The sequence below is a fragment of the Panthera onca genome, chromosome B2, assembly GCF_046562875.1.
Source record: "Panthera onca isolate mPanOnc1 chromosome B2, mPanOnc1 haplotype 2, whole genome shotgun sequence".
NCBI lineage: Eukaryota > Metazoa > Chordata > Mammalia > Carnivora > Felidae > Panthera > Panthera onca.
In genome coordinates this window covers 35,275,189-35,293,185 of record NC_138343.1, presented here as the reverse complement: position 1 = coordinate 35,293,185, position 17,997 = coordinate 35,275,189, and the positions used below count along the sequence as shown (strand labels likewise).

The window sequence follows — 17,997 nt, the reverse complement described above, 5'->3', positions numbered from 1 at the left end:
AAGGCCAGCACTGCGTCCAAGGGTGGGCCCGACTTGGGTGTGGCGCTCAACAGGGAGAGCACCTGTCCATCTTCTTGGAGATGCTTTTGTGGAAGAAGCCGCTGGACATTGGGAGGCTGGGGGTGAGGAAGCCAGGGAGACGCACGCTGATGGCGACACAGCACACTCCCAGAGCCTCCTGTTTTTCCTTTGCTATGGGGCTATCTCTATAAGCACCGGCACTTTCCTAGCCTCCTGGCCCTGACACCATCAGCTCTGTGCATAATATGAACAGCTCCAAACATGGAGAGAATCTCAGTCTAGAATGCCATCTAAAGCACATCTGTGGCATGGCCTTCCTTTGACCAATTTTAGTGCGTGATGGGTCACCGCTGAAAGTTAATGAGCAAAGAGTTGTGAACTCAGGAGAGTTTCTCCCCCATCACTAGGAGAGCTCAAAAGCCTAAAAGACCCCTCCGATTAATAAGGGATTCTCAAAAGGTAGCCAAGGTTGCCTCTCTCCATGCAACCAGACAGGCAGCTTTCTCTTTCCCCTACAACTTGGGCTTCTCCTGTGGGCAAGGATTAGATAAGAAGGGAACATGTGCTCTGGGGTTTTGAATGTTCATCATGGAAGCCACTGGTTAAGAAGCAACTCATTCCCGACTATATTAGAATGACTGAGGCCATCACCTGCAGCTAAGGAACTTTTGATTTTTATAAAAATAATTGTTCCTCCACAGAGGTCTATGCTGGAATTTGGGAGAAGGGAACAGAAACGAGAACTGAAAAACAAGTGAGGTAAACTCTAAGGGGACCCACAACTGGAATTGGGCAGAGTCCCTCTTCTGGTCACACATCTGGAAACATGTGGGGATGGGAAAATGGCTGGACACAGTTGTGTTCCAGCCACACTCACTCTTAAAGAGTTTTCAAACAGGGAGGGAAAAAGTGAAAGGATTTTTATAAAAGTCATCTGGTTAAACTCTCTCCTCTTCCATTTCTGTCCAAGACAGTTTTGAAAACAAACCCTGAAGAGTTCCCGGCTTGCTGACCCCCTCCCTCAGTCCTCCTCCCCAATGGGGGCACACCCGAGACAATTAAACCCACATCTTCATTCTTGGGCACCACACTGTGCTGAAGCAGGAAAATAATACACTGCAAAACCAACTACCTATTGGCCAGCAGTTAACTGGTCTAAGCCCTAGTTGTCTGCAGGACTGAGTAACGACTAAAGGAGATCACGTATATGGAGACACTCTTAGGATGGACTGGACAAATGTTACTCTTCTTTCTCTCAGAAAATGAGCCCAAATCTGCTCACTTCCTAGACTGTTTTGTTTTTCACCAAATAAGTAGATTCTGTTTTGTTTCGTGTTTTTAAAGATTTCATTTTTCAATAACCTCTACACCCAACGTGGGACTCAAACTTACAAACCCTGAGACCAAGAGTCTCACTCTCCACCGACTGAGACAGCCAGGCACTCCCTAGATTTCTGTTTTCATAAACCGTATTATTTTACTTCCGCTCTTCCCTAAAACAAATTGGAGATAAGGGAAGAAGATAAGTTCTGCCTCTTTCTATAAGCCTGAACCAGTACAGCGTCTTGTCAATACTGGACTCCTCTGGACCTCAGGACATCTGGAGGTAAGCGCTTCAGACTGCTGCCAAAGCAACCTTCCTCCCCACAGAGCTGATCTGGGGATCCAAGTCTCTACTCTGGGAACCTACAAGAAAGCGAACCTAACCCATGTGCGGAGGTCACCACCGTGTCACCTCTCAGTAACCACTCAACAGACTTCCGAGTCCCTGCGGTTTTGTACTTACTGTGGTGGTGGAGGCGGGGGGTTGGTTAGGTGGCCCCACCATGCCTCCCCACCCTTCTTCCTCATCTTGATGACCCTCTTTCGCGCACCAGGTCACGTGGAAGGACTTGTGCTGCTTCCGTGGGGGAGCTGGGGGTGGGGGTGGGCGAGCAGCACCCTCACACAAAGCCTTGGGGAGAGACGGACTGGCTGGCCACTGCGGGTCATTCTTGTAGGAAGCCGTTCCTGTACCCTGCTTATCAGAATTGCCTTGAGGATAAGGCCAATTACTTCTATGTATCCAGTAATTAAGAGCAGAAAACCCTCTGTGGAAAATTTCCTAACAGAAATCTACCCTCAGTTCTGAACTGGGTAGACTTTAAGTAAAATGAGTCGGAAATGCATGAAAAGTCTCAGCTTATCTGCGGCTACACCATTTTTTGTTGAGCTCGACAGCTCAGGGGCTTGGGGGACTCCCCAGGGGACACTTCAGAAGAGCGACACATGCAAGAGCGACAAGAAGAAAACTTTTCCTAGTCTTTAAAGTTTTGAGTTGAAGTGGGTATTTTATGAACATTCGTGGTGTGAAGGGCAGGTGGGAAATGGGGAAGGAACACGGGGTGATTCAAAACGACAAAACAGAAATCTCAACCATCAAGATAGTTTCTTTTTCTACTAAGGAACCCTCTCTTTCGTTAACCCAAAGGGCCTAATTTAAGAAAACTCTAAAGAACTTGTTTACATATAAGCCTTCTCCATGCGCAGCAGGGGTAAGGACACTGCAAAGGCTCTAAAAGCTTGCGCAAAGCTGGCCTTGAAATGATCCCTCTGATTTCAAACCTCTTAAATCATAACGGCTTAGCAGCATGACTTTAATATGGACAAAAAATTTTGTTTTTCCCGCATTAACCCACACAAGGCGCGGACTTGTTTAAGAAAAAATTCCCTCAGGTACCATTCATCCTAGTTTCATTTAAGTCTGTGGAGGCAGAGTATTTCCACCCTGAGCTCTGTGAACCATGCTTCTCCTTTACAAGCTCACAAACCAGCCCCTCAGGGACTTGATGATCCCCACTGCTGCTCATGAGAGGTGCTGAGAGAGGGCCCAGGGACATCCTTGGAGGTGCAGGGGTACGTCCAAGGATGAAGGGGACCCCGCAAGGAGTCACACATTCTGCCCTCACCACCGCCTGCCATTAACCCTGTCACGGACACCTGGATTCATCTGATTTCTGCAATTCGGAACCAGGGGCTACAGTGTGGTTTTTTCCTTCAGCTGGGTGATGGCATAGGGCCAGAGGCCAGGTATCTAGCAGCATCAATAAAAGAATAAAGGGGGGGGGGTAAAAAAAAGGAAGAAAACTATGTCCTCATTTACACCATTTGGTTAATACACACTAAAAGCACTTGGAGAAAACAGTGAGCATAGTGAACCACCCAACTGAAAGAACATAGCTTTATACTGTTACAAATAATAAAAATACCTCACCTTGTTTCCCAAGTACAAAGAGAGAAATCATTTTGAGACAGAGGATCCCACAGTCGCACACCCAGCTGGCAAACACGTGGGGTCTGGAGCTCCTTCCCCAACCACATTACAACATCAGCTTGACACATCTGTAAAACATCTTCCCTGCGGAAAGTTGGACCCTAAAGATCAAACCCGGGGAGGTGCCCTCTCCCCAGGCCAGCGCTCTAACTCATCCCCTCTGAAGACACTTGGTAAAAGCGACCCAGCTGACAGAAGCAGTGCTGCCTCAGCAATAAAGGGCTCTGCCGAGGGAGGACCAGGAGTCCAGTTTCTGAGAAACCATCCAGATAGGCGAGCGGGAAGGGAAGGGAAGGGAGCTGGGGGTGGGGGCTGGGGGGAGGGGGGGCCGGCATGAGAACCTGATGAGATGGAGGAAAGTATTACCTCGGCAATTACCATTTCAATTATAATCAGACTCCAACCTGACGTCACTGAGACTCCAAGGGCCATGGACACTGGGAAGGCAGTGCATCTCTTGAGTGCAATGACATTACTTAATCTTGGTTCTAGATTCCATTCTGCTTGGGAAACTGCAACAGCTTCTTTAATTGACCATGGCTTTCCATAAAAGTATCGGGTGGTGTGGCCAGGAAGACAGGACAAGCAGGCCCACCACCTCGTAAGGGATGGCCCTGAAGTCAGGACCTGCTGGCTACCCTCTCTGTGGCCAGGGAGCCAGCAGAGGGGATCACACCACGTAAGTAAGGGAAGGCATCAGCCCTGTTTCCTGCCTGAGGGGCAGCCTCAAGGCTGCGGTTCCAGAAGGTGTGGAAGAGCCCAGTCTCTCACAGACAGGTACCAGCAAAATCCCGGGGCCAAGCAGGGAGGCTGGAAGAGTCGGGAGGGCCGGGCTCTGGCCATTGCCTCCAGCATACAGCTGGCTCATACACGCATGCATAGGGCAGATAACTAAGTAACCTTAGAAAGTGGTTTCCTCGTTTCTGTTTTTATTTCTCCCCTTTCGATCTGGTCTTCGGACCTCAAAGTTGTTCCTCTGTACAGTTCTTGTTTCCTATAGTTCTGAGAGGGTGGTTCCATCACAGATGACCAAAGGCTGGACCCCTCTGGCTGTAATGTAGACCTTCCAGTGGGTGGCACCGGCATAGCCTTGAAGGGAAACAGCAACAGGAAAGCAGGTGAATGGCAGGGACTGGGCACACCTGTGGGCACGAACAAGGCAGGTCTGCCTGGCATAAATATGCCGTTATTGGTCCTCTCTGTAACCGGATGTCCAATGGGAGCCACTACGAACCCAAGTGCTTCATCACCACCACTCACCTGGCTAACTATGACTCACAACTCAGCAGATTTACAAAAGCAAGATGCTCTAGATGAGGCTGGTGCTGGGCATCAATTCTCAGACCCATCTCATCTTTCTTGGCAAGAAGATACGATGAGTTCTGAGGAAGTAGGACCCCCCCATCCAAGTCTCCTAATGTTATCGGTCACATGGCCTCATTATAGAACATCCAGAATCGCTCCGACCAGCACTTCCTAAACTGTGTTCTGCAAATAGTAACATGCTGTTAGGATAGTCCAATGGGTTCCATGGTCAAGGAAGTTTGAGAAACACTAGGTTCCTCTAAGGCTTCTGGAGACTTCTGTATACTAATGTGCACTAGGTAATCACAAGACAGGCAGTTCCCCAAATCAACTGATCCAACAGCCCTATTTGCCAAGGGCTTTTCTAAGGGGCTCCTGTTCCCATCCCTAGGGTCATCAGTGATCTGAAGAACTGTTTAGGAAACACTGACCCTACACTATTTGAGTGGAGTAGGAAGGTAGACTTAAAAGCTTTAAAAACTTGGAACACCTCAATAAACTCCTGATGGAAAATTTTCTAGAGTGCGACATACCTTACCCATCATTAAATTGAGAGCACTGAATAGAATTTAACCTCTACTTAGTGACTCAAGAAAGGCCACTATGGGGGTGCGTGAGTGGCTCGGTCGGTTAAGCGTCCGACTTCGGCTCAGATCATGGTCTTGTGGTCCGTGAGTTTGAGCCCCGCATCTGTGCTTGCTTTGGATTCTGTGTCTCCCTCTCTCTCTGCCCCTCCCTCGCTCATACTGTCTCTTTTTCTCAAAAATAAACATTAAAAAAATTTAAAAAAGAAAAAAAGAAAGAAAGAAAGGCCACTATGGGCAGTGACTCATCAACCACGGCAGGTAGATGATGAAGCATTCTTGAAAATGCTTCTCATCACAGGTTTTCTGGTGATGTGTATTCCTGTCCCCTTCCTGTCTGCCTTCAGAGGACAATGCTTACTTCGGCAAAAACCATAGAACCCACTTGTCACAGTGCCATTCTTTAGGGCCCCCCAAAATGCTAGAGCTGTCATCTGTCCTACAAGCACTGAATTATTCTCCTTTGCTGTCAGGGTCCGCTTCCTGTGCTCATCTTTAACTGTGGCAGCCGCAGCCATCGCTTCTATTTCTGCCACTGCTTCAGAAGCTCACTGTCCTCCCCAGCCCGCCCTACCCCGTTCTTCTCCCAGACCTGCCCTCTCCCTCTTGTTGTAGTCAGTTCCCCATCCCTTCTCCCCGTTGCTGTCCTGCGGCTGGCCTTTCATGCCCACAGGGCTCCTTTCCTTCTCGTCAGCAAGCCAGCCAGTCACAGCCCGGCAGGTTATCATGCCCCGGATTTTCGGCTTTTCATCACTATTCCCACCAGCCTTTGATGCTCAAAGCTTCTTTGATCACTGCCACCCATCCATTTATTTCCCCTAATTCTTTAATTGGCATTCTAGAGGTTTGTGAGATCCAGGAACCTAAAATTTGGATAACTAAGGTGTTTCTGTAGTTGTCTGAACTGTCTGGCATTTGCAGAACATAAGACAGAGACTTTTTCAAGCATAACTACACACTCTCAAGCCCAAATGCCATCCATACAGGCTTGTGCAATAGACATGCCTCATGGAAGGGTCACTCCGCTACAGGAAAATAGCTTCAAAAACAATTTCTACACAAAAATCCTCTTCTTTGCAGTAATTCCCAGGGGCCAGGCCAGCTGTGCTCCATTATCAGTTAACGCTTAATTTGTGCATGATTTTCATTTCTACATTGAAATAAGTTATGTAACATGGATTAAAGCCTGTCATGGTTTGCAGTCTGTACCCTACTTCCAAATGGGTGAAAGGTTTCCAGGGACTGGGGTCTTCTAAAGAGGTAAAATTAAAAGAAATCAATTGGAAAACCAGTCTGGGCTCTGTCAGGGACCGTAGGCTTCCCCCTAGGCTTTGTGGGCAGGAAAAACACAGAGGGCAATAGTGATACTTACTATCTGCTTCCACCAAGAAAACTCTACTGTCAAACTGATTGCTACGGACAGCAGTTGATTCAAACTTGCTTCCTTGGAAAGGATTTTTAGAATATAATGCACAGAATAAGCCACAGTTGGGAAATCATGGAGCCAACGGTGAGTCATGACTGTGAGGCTATGACTTGGCAGTGGGACCCACACGGAAGGGAATATTTCCTCATGGGGTCATTGCCCTTACATACTGCTCGCACTGCGTTATTAGCAAAAGAGACACAGAGAGGGTTTCCTCAAATCTAGAATTGTACCTCCCCTGGCCTGCCCCTGGTGAAGGAGACACTTGAAGCTTGATGCTTTGCCTAGGTGATGGGAGGAACTTGGGATGGTCACCTCTCCTCTCTGGGTCTCAATCTCTCCTCATCTGTAAAATAAAGGATTGCTCTAAAGATTTGCTTCTTTTTTTTTAATGTTTATTTTTGAGAGAGCATGAGTGGAGGAGGGGCAGAGAGAGAGGGAGACAGAGGGTCTGAAGGGGGCTCTGCACTCGCGGCAGGGCTCGAACTCATGAACCGTGAGATCATGACTTGAGCTGCAGTTGGACGCTCAACCGACCGAGTCACCCAGGTGCCCTTAAACATTTTCTATAATGCCTTCTAACTTGAAGTTTCTAAGACCAATGGAACACATCGCACATTCTAAATATATATAAATCGAGGCCCTTCTCTGCCACATTTCCTTATTAGTTGTTCTACCGAGCATAAATACTGACTCTGTCCATAAAGGAATGCTCTTTTTGACTCTATTTAATTGAAGCTTTCTGAAGGCAATATTTAATTCTTAGAATATTTTCCGAGTTAAAAACTACAAAGATCCTGAAACTGACCTTGCCCCTGGGGGCCCCACCTACCAATATCCCCTGGCTCTAGCGGCATCGCCACGGACTGGCAGTGTCTTCGGCACTGGGAGGGAGGGATGAGCTGCAACATGGCCTCACCGCTGCCAATGATAAATAGGTCATGCATTCTATGCATCTGGAGAGGAAAGAAAAAAAAAAAAAAAAAAAAAACAAGGAAGAAGAGGAAGGAAAAGGAAACAAAATAAAACCCAGTGGCATGGGAGATGAGCATACACAAATCTGTCCATTATATGGCTCTGAGTTTCATACCAGCCTAAGCAACAAAGAAAACAGAACCAATAACACAATTCGCGATTATGTCCGAAAGACAAAAACAAACTAGTTTCTCCTAAGCATGGCATCTCCTGATCTTGAGACTAGGGTGAAATCTCTTCTGTGGGTTCTCATAAAGAGACATCCTCAACAAATAGCCCGAATGTAGATCTAGCACGAGCTTCGTAATTCATGACTACTTCTAGCCACAGCTCCAAAGCAGGCTAAAGGCAAATCATCTCAGTGCAATTTAACAGAAGTCTAGCAGAGGCCAACACATAGTGGTCTAAGTACACAATCTTCTGAGGGTCTGGTGTGAGCCAGATTTTTATTTTTTTTATTTTTCTAATATTTATTTATTTTTGAGAGAGACACACAGAGTGTGAGTGGGGGAGGGGCAGAGACAGAGGGGGACACAGAATCCGAAGCAGGCTCCAGGCCCCAAGCTGTCAGCACAGAGCCTGACGCGGGGCTCAAACTCACGAACCGTGAGACCATGACCTGAGGCAAAGTTGGACGCTTAACCAACTGAGCCACCCAGGTACTCCAGCCGGATTTTTTTAGAGAAACAGACAGTCTGCATATCCTTTGGGCAACGTAGTATCATTTCTAGGATATTATTTCTTACTGCCAGAGTTTTGATGAGAATTGAACAGCAGGAAGTTCAAGTTCACTCTTTCAGGCAAGACCTAGGTGAGCAGATCTATCCTGCTACTGACTAAAAAGTAGTGACAGTAAGATTGGCCTCAGAGTTTGAATACCAAGGAGACAACTGGGCTATGCACACCCACAGGTAACTACTGCACCGTGAGGGATACCACTGCCTCCAATAGGCATTAAGGGCAACCTGCTGTCTCCCAGGAACAGCTGCGAAGGTGGCGTTGGGGTAGGCAGGGAGTAGGGACAAAGGGAGAAGCTGACCTTGCTCAGGCTCCTCTTCCTACCTAGATGGTGACAGAAAACCTTCAGGACCTCCCCTCCCTGTCCCCTCCAGGAACAGCCTTTCTGTGTCCGCATAGCACAAGGGTCCGAAGTCTGACTCCCTGGGCCGTGTCCTGATTTTCTCTTCACCACTTGGGCTTCCAGAGGTTTGGTTTTAGCTCCATCTTCTTGTGTCTCCAACCCTGGGTTCTCTGTTGCTCTCAGAGCAGGCTGTGGCCACGACTCCGTTTCCATGGCAACACTAGAGCCATTCAACTGCCACTGTCATGACAGAAGGAAGACTAACTAAGGAGGACTATTGGCTTGCAAATGACTGGCAGAAGCCCTGACATCTGCGGTCTTGAAGAAATTCCAGAAGACCAAAACCAAGTGGATGTATCTCTTTTTCATACAGGCCCGAGAGGGGGCAGAACCAGGTTCCTCCCCACCCAGGATGGGAAGAAATGGACACCAGGATGGAGCAGGCCAGCCCTGGGCAACACCGTGGACTGGGTGAGGTGGGCCTTGGAGCCCTTCACCTCTTTCCCCAGTGCCTCGCCTCTTACAATCAGACCCCACTTCTCATCTTCTATCCCAAGGTTGCCTCTGGGATCCCAGGCGCACAGACATGTGACTTTACCAGGGTCTAGGGGCCCAGGGATGTGGACAACAGGGCGGAGTAACGAGGCTGAAGAAAAAGGAGAGCCTGGGCCAGGGCGGCGAGCAGATGCTCTAAGAAACCAGACTCTCAGGATTTTTGCCTATTTGGACCACTCCCCTTCCCAAAACATGCTTGCGAACCACAAGATGACTCTGATAGGCGTCTGAGTAACTTAGTATTTACCCTGTTGGCGGGGTTCCTCGGAGTCCCTGTTAAGCAGACTGGTGAAATTAACTTCAGATTCAAGTGGGAAAACCAAGATAAAGATAAAAGCTTTCGCCCCGAATTGTATCATAATTATGAAGATGAACTCATACTGGGGCCCGGAGTTCTAGCTGGGGACAGCAGAATAAACGTCTTTAAAATCTGAGGCAAGATCCCAGCACCTCCACCCTACTGCTGGCAGACAGAAGTTCTTACTCCTAGACAAAATGATTGTTTTTATAGGCTTTGAAATTCCTTTAACACGATTCAGCAAATCTGAAGCCAAACAATAGTATTGGGAGGTTGAAAACACAACCCGGAGTTGGTAGGGGTCACAGTTTGGGAAATTTCATCCTTTTAATTCTTCCAAACCAATCCAAACTCAAAAACGGTCCTCAGGAATGAGACTCAACAAAAGGGCAATTCAGAGAAAAGTAAACAGACACAACTCAGAACGGCTTTTACCCAGTCCACTCGTCCCAGAGGGGTAAAAGTGGGCTCTGGGTACTTGGCCATGGACTGAGCAAGAAGTGTTGCCACCCAAACTAGTCTGCCTGCCTTGGCCACGTGCCCATCAACCCTTTTGTCCCCAAACCTCTCAAGCTTCCTGCTTAGCTAGTTCTCCCCGAAGTTTCTCATTTGTTTATTTCTGGGGAAAGCCAACCTGGGAATTGGGTGGGTAGAGCCCTCCTATTAACTTCCTGTGTCCTTGGGCAAATCATTTACTCTCTCTGGGGCTCAGTGTCCCTAGCCACAAAATGAGTAAGTTGGGGCATTCATTTACGGTTTGCCTGCTTTACACTTTGAGGTAGGGAACTCAGACTAACTGCATGCTTGGGTCCTTTCAAATTTTAGGATTCTACTTCCTAATGTAGAAAAGTAGCTTGCCCCCAAGTGTCTAGAGCAGGAAACAGATCTGCAAGGTAACTAGATTTTAAGCATGCCTTCATAACAGGGCAGGCCACACCAGGTCCCCTGGCAAGCAACAGGCGGAGAACTTCAGGTCATGTGGATGTCCCTTCAAGTCACCCTGAGTTGACACGCAGGGAAGGAAGGGAGTATGACATCAGCCCAGGGGCTAAGTGAGGAAAAGCCACGACCCAAGTCCTCTCAAAATGTCCTACCTTACTACCCACAATAGGTTCCGGTTGAAGAAGGAAGCACTTTTTTATGGAGGCATCTTTTGGAAATGGCAGGTAGGTGAAAACAGGAAAAAGCTCACGTAAAATGTGTGATCTGTTTAGAGGTCTTCTCCTGTAAAAGTTTGGAAGAGACAGAAGTAATTCAGCTGGGCAAGCCGGCCTCTATCTCCATGACTAACAGAGCTAAGCACGGTGGGAAAACTGTGGGCGGTGGGTAATGAGGGAAAAATATCAGGACAATATCTTAAGTATCAGGTTCATGAGGAACAGTCATGCCAAATCAATTAACTGTGACATGCACAAGCACACACACAACTCCACAGCCACGATTTGTACGTGTGGGTGGGATGTTTATAAAATCCAGCTAAAACAACATATAGAGGAAGGAAATAAACGGTCCATTCATTCTATCTTGGAAAAGAGACTGAAGTAACAGGCCAGGCGGGAGAACAGAAGGGAGGAGGAACGGGCAAAAATCATGAACCTAAGGCGCTGTGGCATGAGGTGGGAAGCCTGACTAGTTAAAGTGAGTATTCAATCATGCAAATCAATGCATAAGTAAGAAATCAAATAAAGGTTTAAGAAAGACAAAAGCATTGAGAAATTATCTAACAAAAAGGTCCAAAAAAAGCCATTTTAATTCTCTTTTGGAATGGTTCTAGATGGAAACTGGCTTTCTTTTCTTCTAGACAGAAACCTTCACCCCAAAAAACAGACCATGTCTTCTATAGGACACAGGAAGAAATGGGAAGACAGACCTGTGTTTCAATCCTGCCTGGGTGACCTTAAGCAAGGTACTTAACCTCTCTGACCCCCACTTTTCTGACCTGAAAATGACAATGATAATTCCTACTTCCTAGAGCTATTATGAGCATCACCAATGAGCAACAGGCACTAACCACCATCCCACACTGCCTGGCACAAACAAGGTGCCAGGAAATGAAGCTTCCCTTCCATTCTTCAGGCTTTCTCGTTAGCCCTCCGATGCTCAGGAGGCATTCTGCGTAAAAACATGCGCAGAGATAAACTGTGATGCTATTAGGCAATGTCAGTGTCCACTCGTGGTGACAGCCCTTTCGAGGCACCTCTTCGACTTCATCCTCTTTATCTCCCATCACTGGTTTTTCAACAGCGAGCTCCTGAGTATTGTCTGACTCGAAGAGGGTACTGTAGAGTGTTTACACAATGCGGGGCATGGGAGGGTCTCAGGGGTACTGTTTGGACCTTCAGTCTGCCCCCTTGCCACCACACGCAGACAAAGTGCCCTTTCCCGCACTCACCATGGATAAGGAAATGGGAGCCACCGCTCAGGAAGGCAGCGCCACCACTTGGTGAAAAGCCCTTCGGGGAAGCCCTCCGCCACCTCCGGGTACTGGCACAAAAAATGCTGAAGCTCCTCTGGCAGCAAGAGCTGGCCCGTCTTGACAAGGTGGACAAGAGCGAGACAAAATAACACAGAATTACTTATCAGGAATGTCACAGAGCTTGCTGCCTTCTGGGCATCGAACAGATCATCTGTCAGGGGGAGAAGCGCGTTCCTTGCTCACCTTGATCACCAGAGGATGGAGTCTCTCAAATTTCTTCGGGGTGTCTTCCAGGAGCATCACCTTGAGGGGTAATTTCTGAGCACAGCCACTGCAGTTGGCAGGGATGGGGTCCGACTCATTCTGCTCACAACTGTTTGCCCACCAAGAGTCAAAGTCTGCGACAGGAAGGGAAGTGGAGAAGGCAGATACAGGAAGAACACAGCGGGTAAATCTAGTAGCCTCAGCAGTGAAAGCAAAAAGGAGAGATATAATAGTAATTTTTAAAAGCTAACAATGATAAGTACTGGTGACCTCTGAAAAGATACATATGAAATAGGTAGCCTCTGAGGAAGGGGCAGAGGGCACAGGGGATGGGGTAGGAAGGAGAGGTTATGTTCTTCTTTATAATCTTCTATACTTTACAGAAAATATTTTTTTAACACGTATACGTATCTCCTAAGTCAAAGCAGCAACATCGACCAGTTGGTATATTCAGTGACGTGGGGCTGGAGAGGTAAATCTTCCACTGTTTTCTAACCCGTGACCCAAGCGTCTGAAAGTCTACAGCACTTGGGGGAGGGGCCGGCAAAGGTCCCATCATCAGTGATGAGCCCCACTGCGTGTCTTCTCCAAGTGGAGGCCAGGATGACTCTGGGAAAGGGAGAGCAAGAAAAGGGTGCAGAGAGAAGGGATGGAGAGGAGACGGGACATTTCAGGGGCCCATCTCTGGAGCGAAGTGAGTTGCATGTGCCCATCAGACAGTGCTCTGTCCCGGCTCAGAAGTGGGTAAGGGCTACTAACCATGGTTTCTACCCCTCCAAGGGCTGCAGGTTGGTCAGCAAGGGAAGAAGGGCCCACCAGCCCCTGATGTGAGTGCTAGTTGCCTGCCCACCCCCTATTCCTGGCTGGTCCTCCTCTGAAGGGTTGGCTCCCTCTCTACACATCCCTTCTCAGTTTCCCTCCTTTCCTCCTCCCTCCCTCTGACACTGTTCTGTTGATAGTGTTATTGCATTATTTCTTGTTTGTGTTCTGTTCCACTCTGGGTTTCATCTGTGTTCTTGGAGATTGTTCTTATGATAAACTCTAGTTTGGATCCAAAATGCTTTCACCAGATGGTTTCTGATTAAAACCCAATGGAAACCGAATCGGGAGAAAGCCTAGAACAAAAGATAAACAGACCACCAAATGGGGCTGAAATGAAATCAATTCTCTGAACCAATAAACACACTTGGAAAATGACTCTTAACCAGAAAACATTTGCTGTGGCCGGCAGCGAGGGCTTTTTCCATGTTTTCTTAAGGCAGTAGTAGCGGGGCGGAGGAAATCCCCACCAGGGAAGGACTGTGTTTGTTCTCAGCACGTCTCCTGAGGACCCTCCAAACACCCTCCATCTCCTGCAGACAGATCCTGTGTTCCTTGAGGAGGCTGTCACCTCCCCTCCTCACCTGCCTTAATTGTGGACAGACTGTCACAGCCAAGAGACAATGCTGCACCCTTAAGCCTGCCAGGGGCCTCCAAGGACACCTGGGAACCCTTCAATGGCACCTGTTTTGGTGGCACACTGAGGCTGCAAAGTTATCCTTATTTTTCCTTCTGGAATATTTTCAAATGTTCCTGATTAGAGGTCAAATATGAATTCCTGCCTAAATACAAGAACTTTGGGTAATGGACATACAGTGAGGTATAAATAATCTAAACATGTTATACTTATACAGCATTTCAGTTTCCAAAATCCTCACGAGGGAGAGGGAAGGAAGGGGAAAGTGCCAGGCCCGGTGCTGGTCACCATCGCGTGCTGTATCATTTACCTGTTGCCCTAGAATTACTGAGGAGGCAGCGTTATTCTCCATTTACAGATGAGCAAACAGAGAGTGACAGGAGACAGGCACTAACCATGAGTTCCCAACTGGGGAAGAGCACAGAGGGGGCAGCAGGGGAAACGAGAAAAGTAGCTGTGGAGGAAGGCCATGATGCAGGCTTCCAGGGCATGAAGCACATCTGACTCTGAGCAAAACAAGGAACCATCAAAGGCCTTGGGCAGGGATTTCCTGATGCTTTAGGAAGGTTATTCTGGATTGTGACTAGAGTGAGAAGAGACAGGTTGGGCAGAGGACGACTGGGTTTTACTTTGTTTTTGTCTTTTTGGCGGTGGGTGGGGTGACAGAACTTGTCCTGTGATGAGAGGTGAAATATAATGAGGTAAACTGAGGCAGCAAAGACAAAATCTACAGATCTAAGCAGTACTGCAAAGGGGCACCTGGGTGGCTCAGTCAGTTAAGTGTCTAACTTTAGCTCAGGTCATGATCTTGCGGTTTGTGAGTTCAAGCCCTGCGTCGGGCTCTGTGCTGACAGCTCAGAGCCTGGAACCTGCTTTGGATTCTGTCTCCCTCTCTCTCTGTCCCTCACCTGCTCGCACTGTCTCCGTCTCTCTCAAGAATAAACGTTTTTATTAAAAATAAAATAAAATAAGATAAAAAAAGGTAAAAATAAAATAAAATAAAATAAAATAAAATAAAATAAAATAAAACATAAGCAGTGCTACAAGAATGCCTCTGCAGCCGAGACTGCCTGAATGCACCTTGTCTAAGAGAGCCCGGACACAGGAGACGCCAGACACCTGCAGATTCATTATGACATTTTTCTGCGGTCATGCGTCATATTCTGACGGAATCAGTTAGGTATGGCAATCTCCCCAGGAGATAAGAGTCATGTGTCAGGAGAAAGGGGGCATCTTCTCTCAATTTATAAAGGTGCCTCAAGAGCTAGCAGTGAGCAGTTCTGAACCTCAGAGCACAGACACATTATTTTAACTGTAACTTAGTTAATTTCAGTTTTATTCTGAACTTTAGATATTCTTGGGATTTCCAGGTAGAGATGCTTTCAGAAGCAGGTGGAAGAAGAAAACCCTGGGAAGAAAAATCAGGAAAGAAAAAGAAAGAATAGAGTACTAAAAAGTGGACTCAATAAGGTGGCAGAATATAAGACATTCACATCCAGACACAGGAACATCAATTACTTCTTACTCTCCTGGCCACAGTCATTTAAAAATTGGAACGGAAAATGGCCTCTTTCACAACCAGCAATAAATTTAACAAGAAGGGCATAACATAAGACCTGAATAAATAAACATATCATACCGCGATCTTGGGCAGGAAGGCTAAATACTACAAAGACGCCAAGTCTACCCAAAAGTATATTCAATAGAACTTGGATAGGTTCCCACCAGAGTTTGCTTCTGATGAAGGTAGGAGTAGGGTGAGGCTGTGACAATCTCATTCTGAAGTTCATCTACAAGAGTAAATGTATAAGAACAGGCAATAATCCATTCCCTGCCCCAAGTAACTCTGGAAATAATTTAAGGGCCAGAAGGCATTCTAGGTAATACAAATGAATTACAAAGTATGGTCACTGCTTAAAATCTATAGAGGACACCCCCCGCAGGCACAGATACCATTAAAGAATACATTAAGAGGGTGCCTGGGTGGCTCAGTCCGTTAAGCATCTGACTTCAGGGCGATCTCGCAGTCCGTGGGTTCAAGCCCCACATCGGGCTCCATGCTGACAGTTTGGAGCCTGGAGCCTGCTTTGGATTCTGTGTCCACCTCTCTCTCTGCCCCTCCCCAGCTTACCCTCTGTCTCTGTCTCTCAAAAATGAATAAACTTAAAAAAAAAAACAATTAAAAAAAAAGAATACATTAAGAGCCTCATATGATACACCTCAGGCAGATGGTGGACCTGAGGACCCTCACCCCTCACTGCTCATGAGTCACTGGACGGCTCGAGCCTCTCTCCATGCTGGGCATAAAGAAGGCAAAACTGGAGGGAAAGAGCATTATTTTATTTCTCCATGTAGATAAAACATTAAAAAAAAAAAGGCGCCTGGGTGGCCCCATCGGTTGAGCGACCGACTTCAGCTCAGGTCATGATCTCACAGTTTGTGAGTTCAAGCCCCGCGTCAGGCTCTGTGCTGACAGCTCGGAGCCTGGACCCTGCTTCAGATTCTGTGTGTCCTCCCCTCTCTGCCCCTCCCCCAGTCATGCTCTGTCTCTGTCTCAGAAATAAATAAACATTAAAAAAAATTAAAAAAAAAAAACAGCTTTATTGAGGTTTAATTCCCAGACCATAAAATTCATTCATTTAAAGTGTACAATTCATTGGCTTTTAGTATATTCACACAGTTGAATAACTATCACCATTATCTAATTATAAAACATTTTTATTACCCTAAAAAGAAACCCCATGCCTATTAGTAGACACTTCCCATTCTAACCCCCCTGCCGCCAGCCCTAGGCAACTACTCATCTTTTAGTGTCCATGCATTTGCATATCCTGATATCTCAAATAAATGGAATTGTACAATATAGGGTCTTTTTTGTCTGGCTTCTTTAATTTAGCATGTTTTCTGGGTTCATCCATGTTACAGTGCATATCAAATGTTCTTTCCTTTCTATTTTCAGGTAATATTCCATTACGTGGATATACTACATTTTGCCTATTCATTCATATGTTGCTGGACATTTCTACTTTGGGGCTACTACGGACAATGCTTCTATGAACATTTGCATACAAGTTTTTGTGTGGACATGTGTTTCCAATTCTGCTGTGTACACACCTAGGAGTGGAATTACTAGGTCACTTAATAACTCTGTGTTGAATTTTCCAAGGAACTGCCAAACTTTTCCAAAGCAGCTGCGCTAGTTTACATTCCCATTATCTGCATATCTTTTTTTTGGAGAAATGTCTACTCAAATCTTTTGCCCATTTTCAGTTGGCTTATTCGTCTAATATCGTACGGTAAGAGCTGTAGACAATAAAGTGTTGAATAAGAAAAAAATGAGGAACTTGCGCTACTAAGTATAAAAACGTATAGCAGCATTCTAGAAATCTACTGTGATTCACAAAGTACCGTCAACCCTCATTATTTACAGACTCTGATCTGTGAACCTGCCTACTCTCTGAAATTTATTTGTAACCCCAATCAATTCCTGTGGTGATGCAGAGGGGCGAACTCCAGCTGAGGTGGAAGGAGACAACACTCTACCTTTTTGCTTCACCTTTGAACTGTAAACGAGTGTCCTTTTGGCTACTTGGTGCCACGGTTTTCGCATTCTTATTGTGGTTTTGCAGTTCAGAATGGCTCCCAAGGATGCTGTGTGTTTGTGGGGATGGGGTATATGGGAACTCTCTGCACTTTCTACTTAACTTTGCTATGAACCCAAAACTCAACAAATAGTTCGCTAATTAAAAAATGGTCTCGGAGCACAGTGCTAAAGTACTCTCTAGCGCTCCTAAGTGCAAACAGGCTGTGATGTGCCTTCCAGGGAAAATACATGTGTTGGGTAAGCTTTGTTTAGGCAGGAGTTATAGTGCTTGTTGACGTGAATTCAGTGTTAATGAATCAACAATATATATTAAATAAGGTATCTTTAAACAAAAATATACATAAAACAAAGTCAGGTATTCATCACTTGATGAAAATGTGCCCAGAGACTCTCAGGAACCTAACTCTGATTTTCCCTAGGGGCAATGGGTCAGTAATTAGTAATTACTAATTAGTAACTAGTGCAAACACAAATTCAGTGTCTGCAGGGACTTCATAAAACATAACTACAGAAAATAATGAGAATTGACTGTATCTTCTTATAAAGCAACAGAAAGTTTGCATAGACTTTATGAAACATAACTATTGCAAATAATAAGAACTATGTTCTTGTAAAGTAACAGACAAAATGTTTAATAACACAGAATAAAGAATGCAGTAACAAATCCAGCACAGACAGACAGACACACACACACACACA

The 17,997-nt window shown here is 46.3% G+C and overlaps 1 protein-coding gene and 1 long non-coding RNA gene across 10 annotated transcripts in view; one reads left to right on the top strand and one right to left on the bottom strand.

Moving 5' to 3' along the window:
* Nucleotides 1–1,356: 1,356 nt before the first annotated feature.
* Nucleotides 1,357–17,997, bottom strand: part of CB2H6orf89 (chromosome B2 C6orf89 homolog) — a 42,579-nt gene continuing 25,938 nt past the window's right edge. For 7 of the 9 annotated variants that reach the window (XM_078446869.2, XM_078446866.2, XM_078446867.2 and 4 more), the window contains 5 exons: nt 12,218–12,372; nt 11,951–12,090; nt 10,653–10,782; nt 7,458–7,605; nt 1,357–4,423 (listed from right to left, as the gene is read on the bottom strand). In XM_078446869.2, coding sequence (XP_078302995.1) covers nt 4,329–4,423; nt 7,458–7,605; nt 10,653–10,782; nt 11,951–12,090; nt 12,218–12,372 — 668 coding nt within the window. In that variant the 3' untranslated portion in view covers nt 1,357–4,328. The remainder of the gene's footprint in view (nt 4,424–7,457; nt 7,606–10,652; nt 10,783–11,950; nt 12,091–12,217; nt 12,373–17,997) is intronic. The other 2 variants (XM_060615356.3, XM_060615357.3) reach the window with 2 other exon arrangements.
* On the top strand, nt 8,945–17,529 carry LOC132667003 (uncharacterized). Its single transcript, XR_009604934.3, has 4 exons — nt 8,945–9,176; nt 10,670–10,724; nt 11,360–11,464; nt 16,654–17,529. It is a non-coding gene; the product is annotated as an uncharacterized LOC132667003 (long non-coding RNA).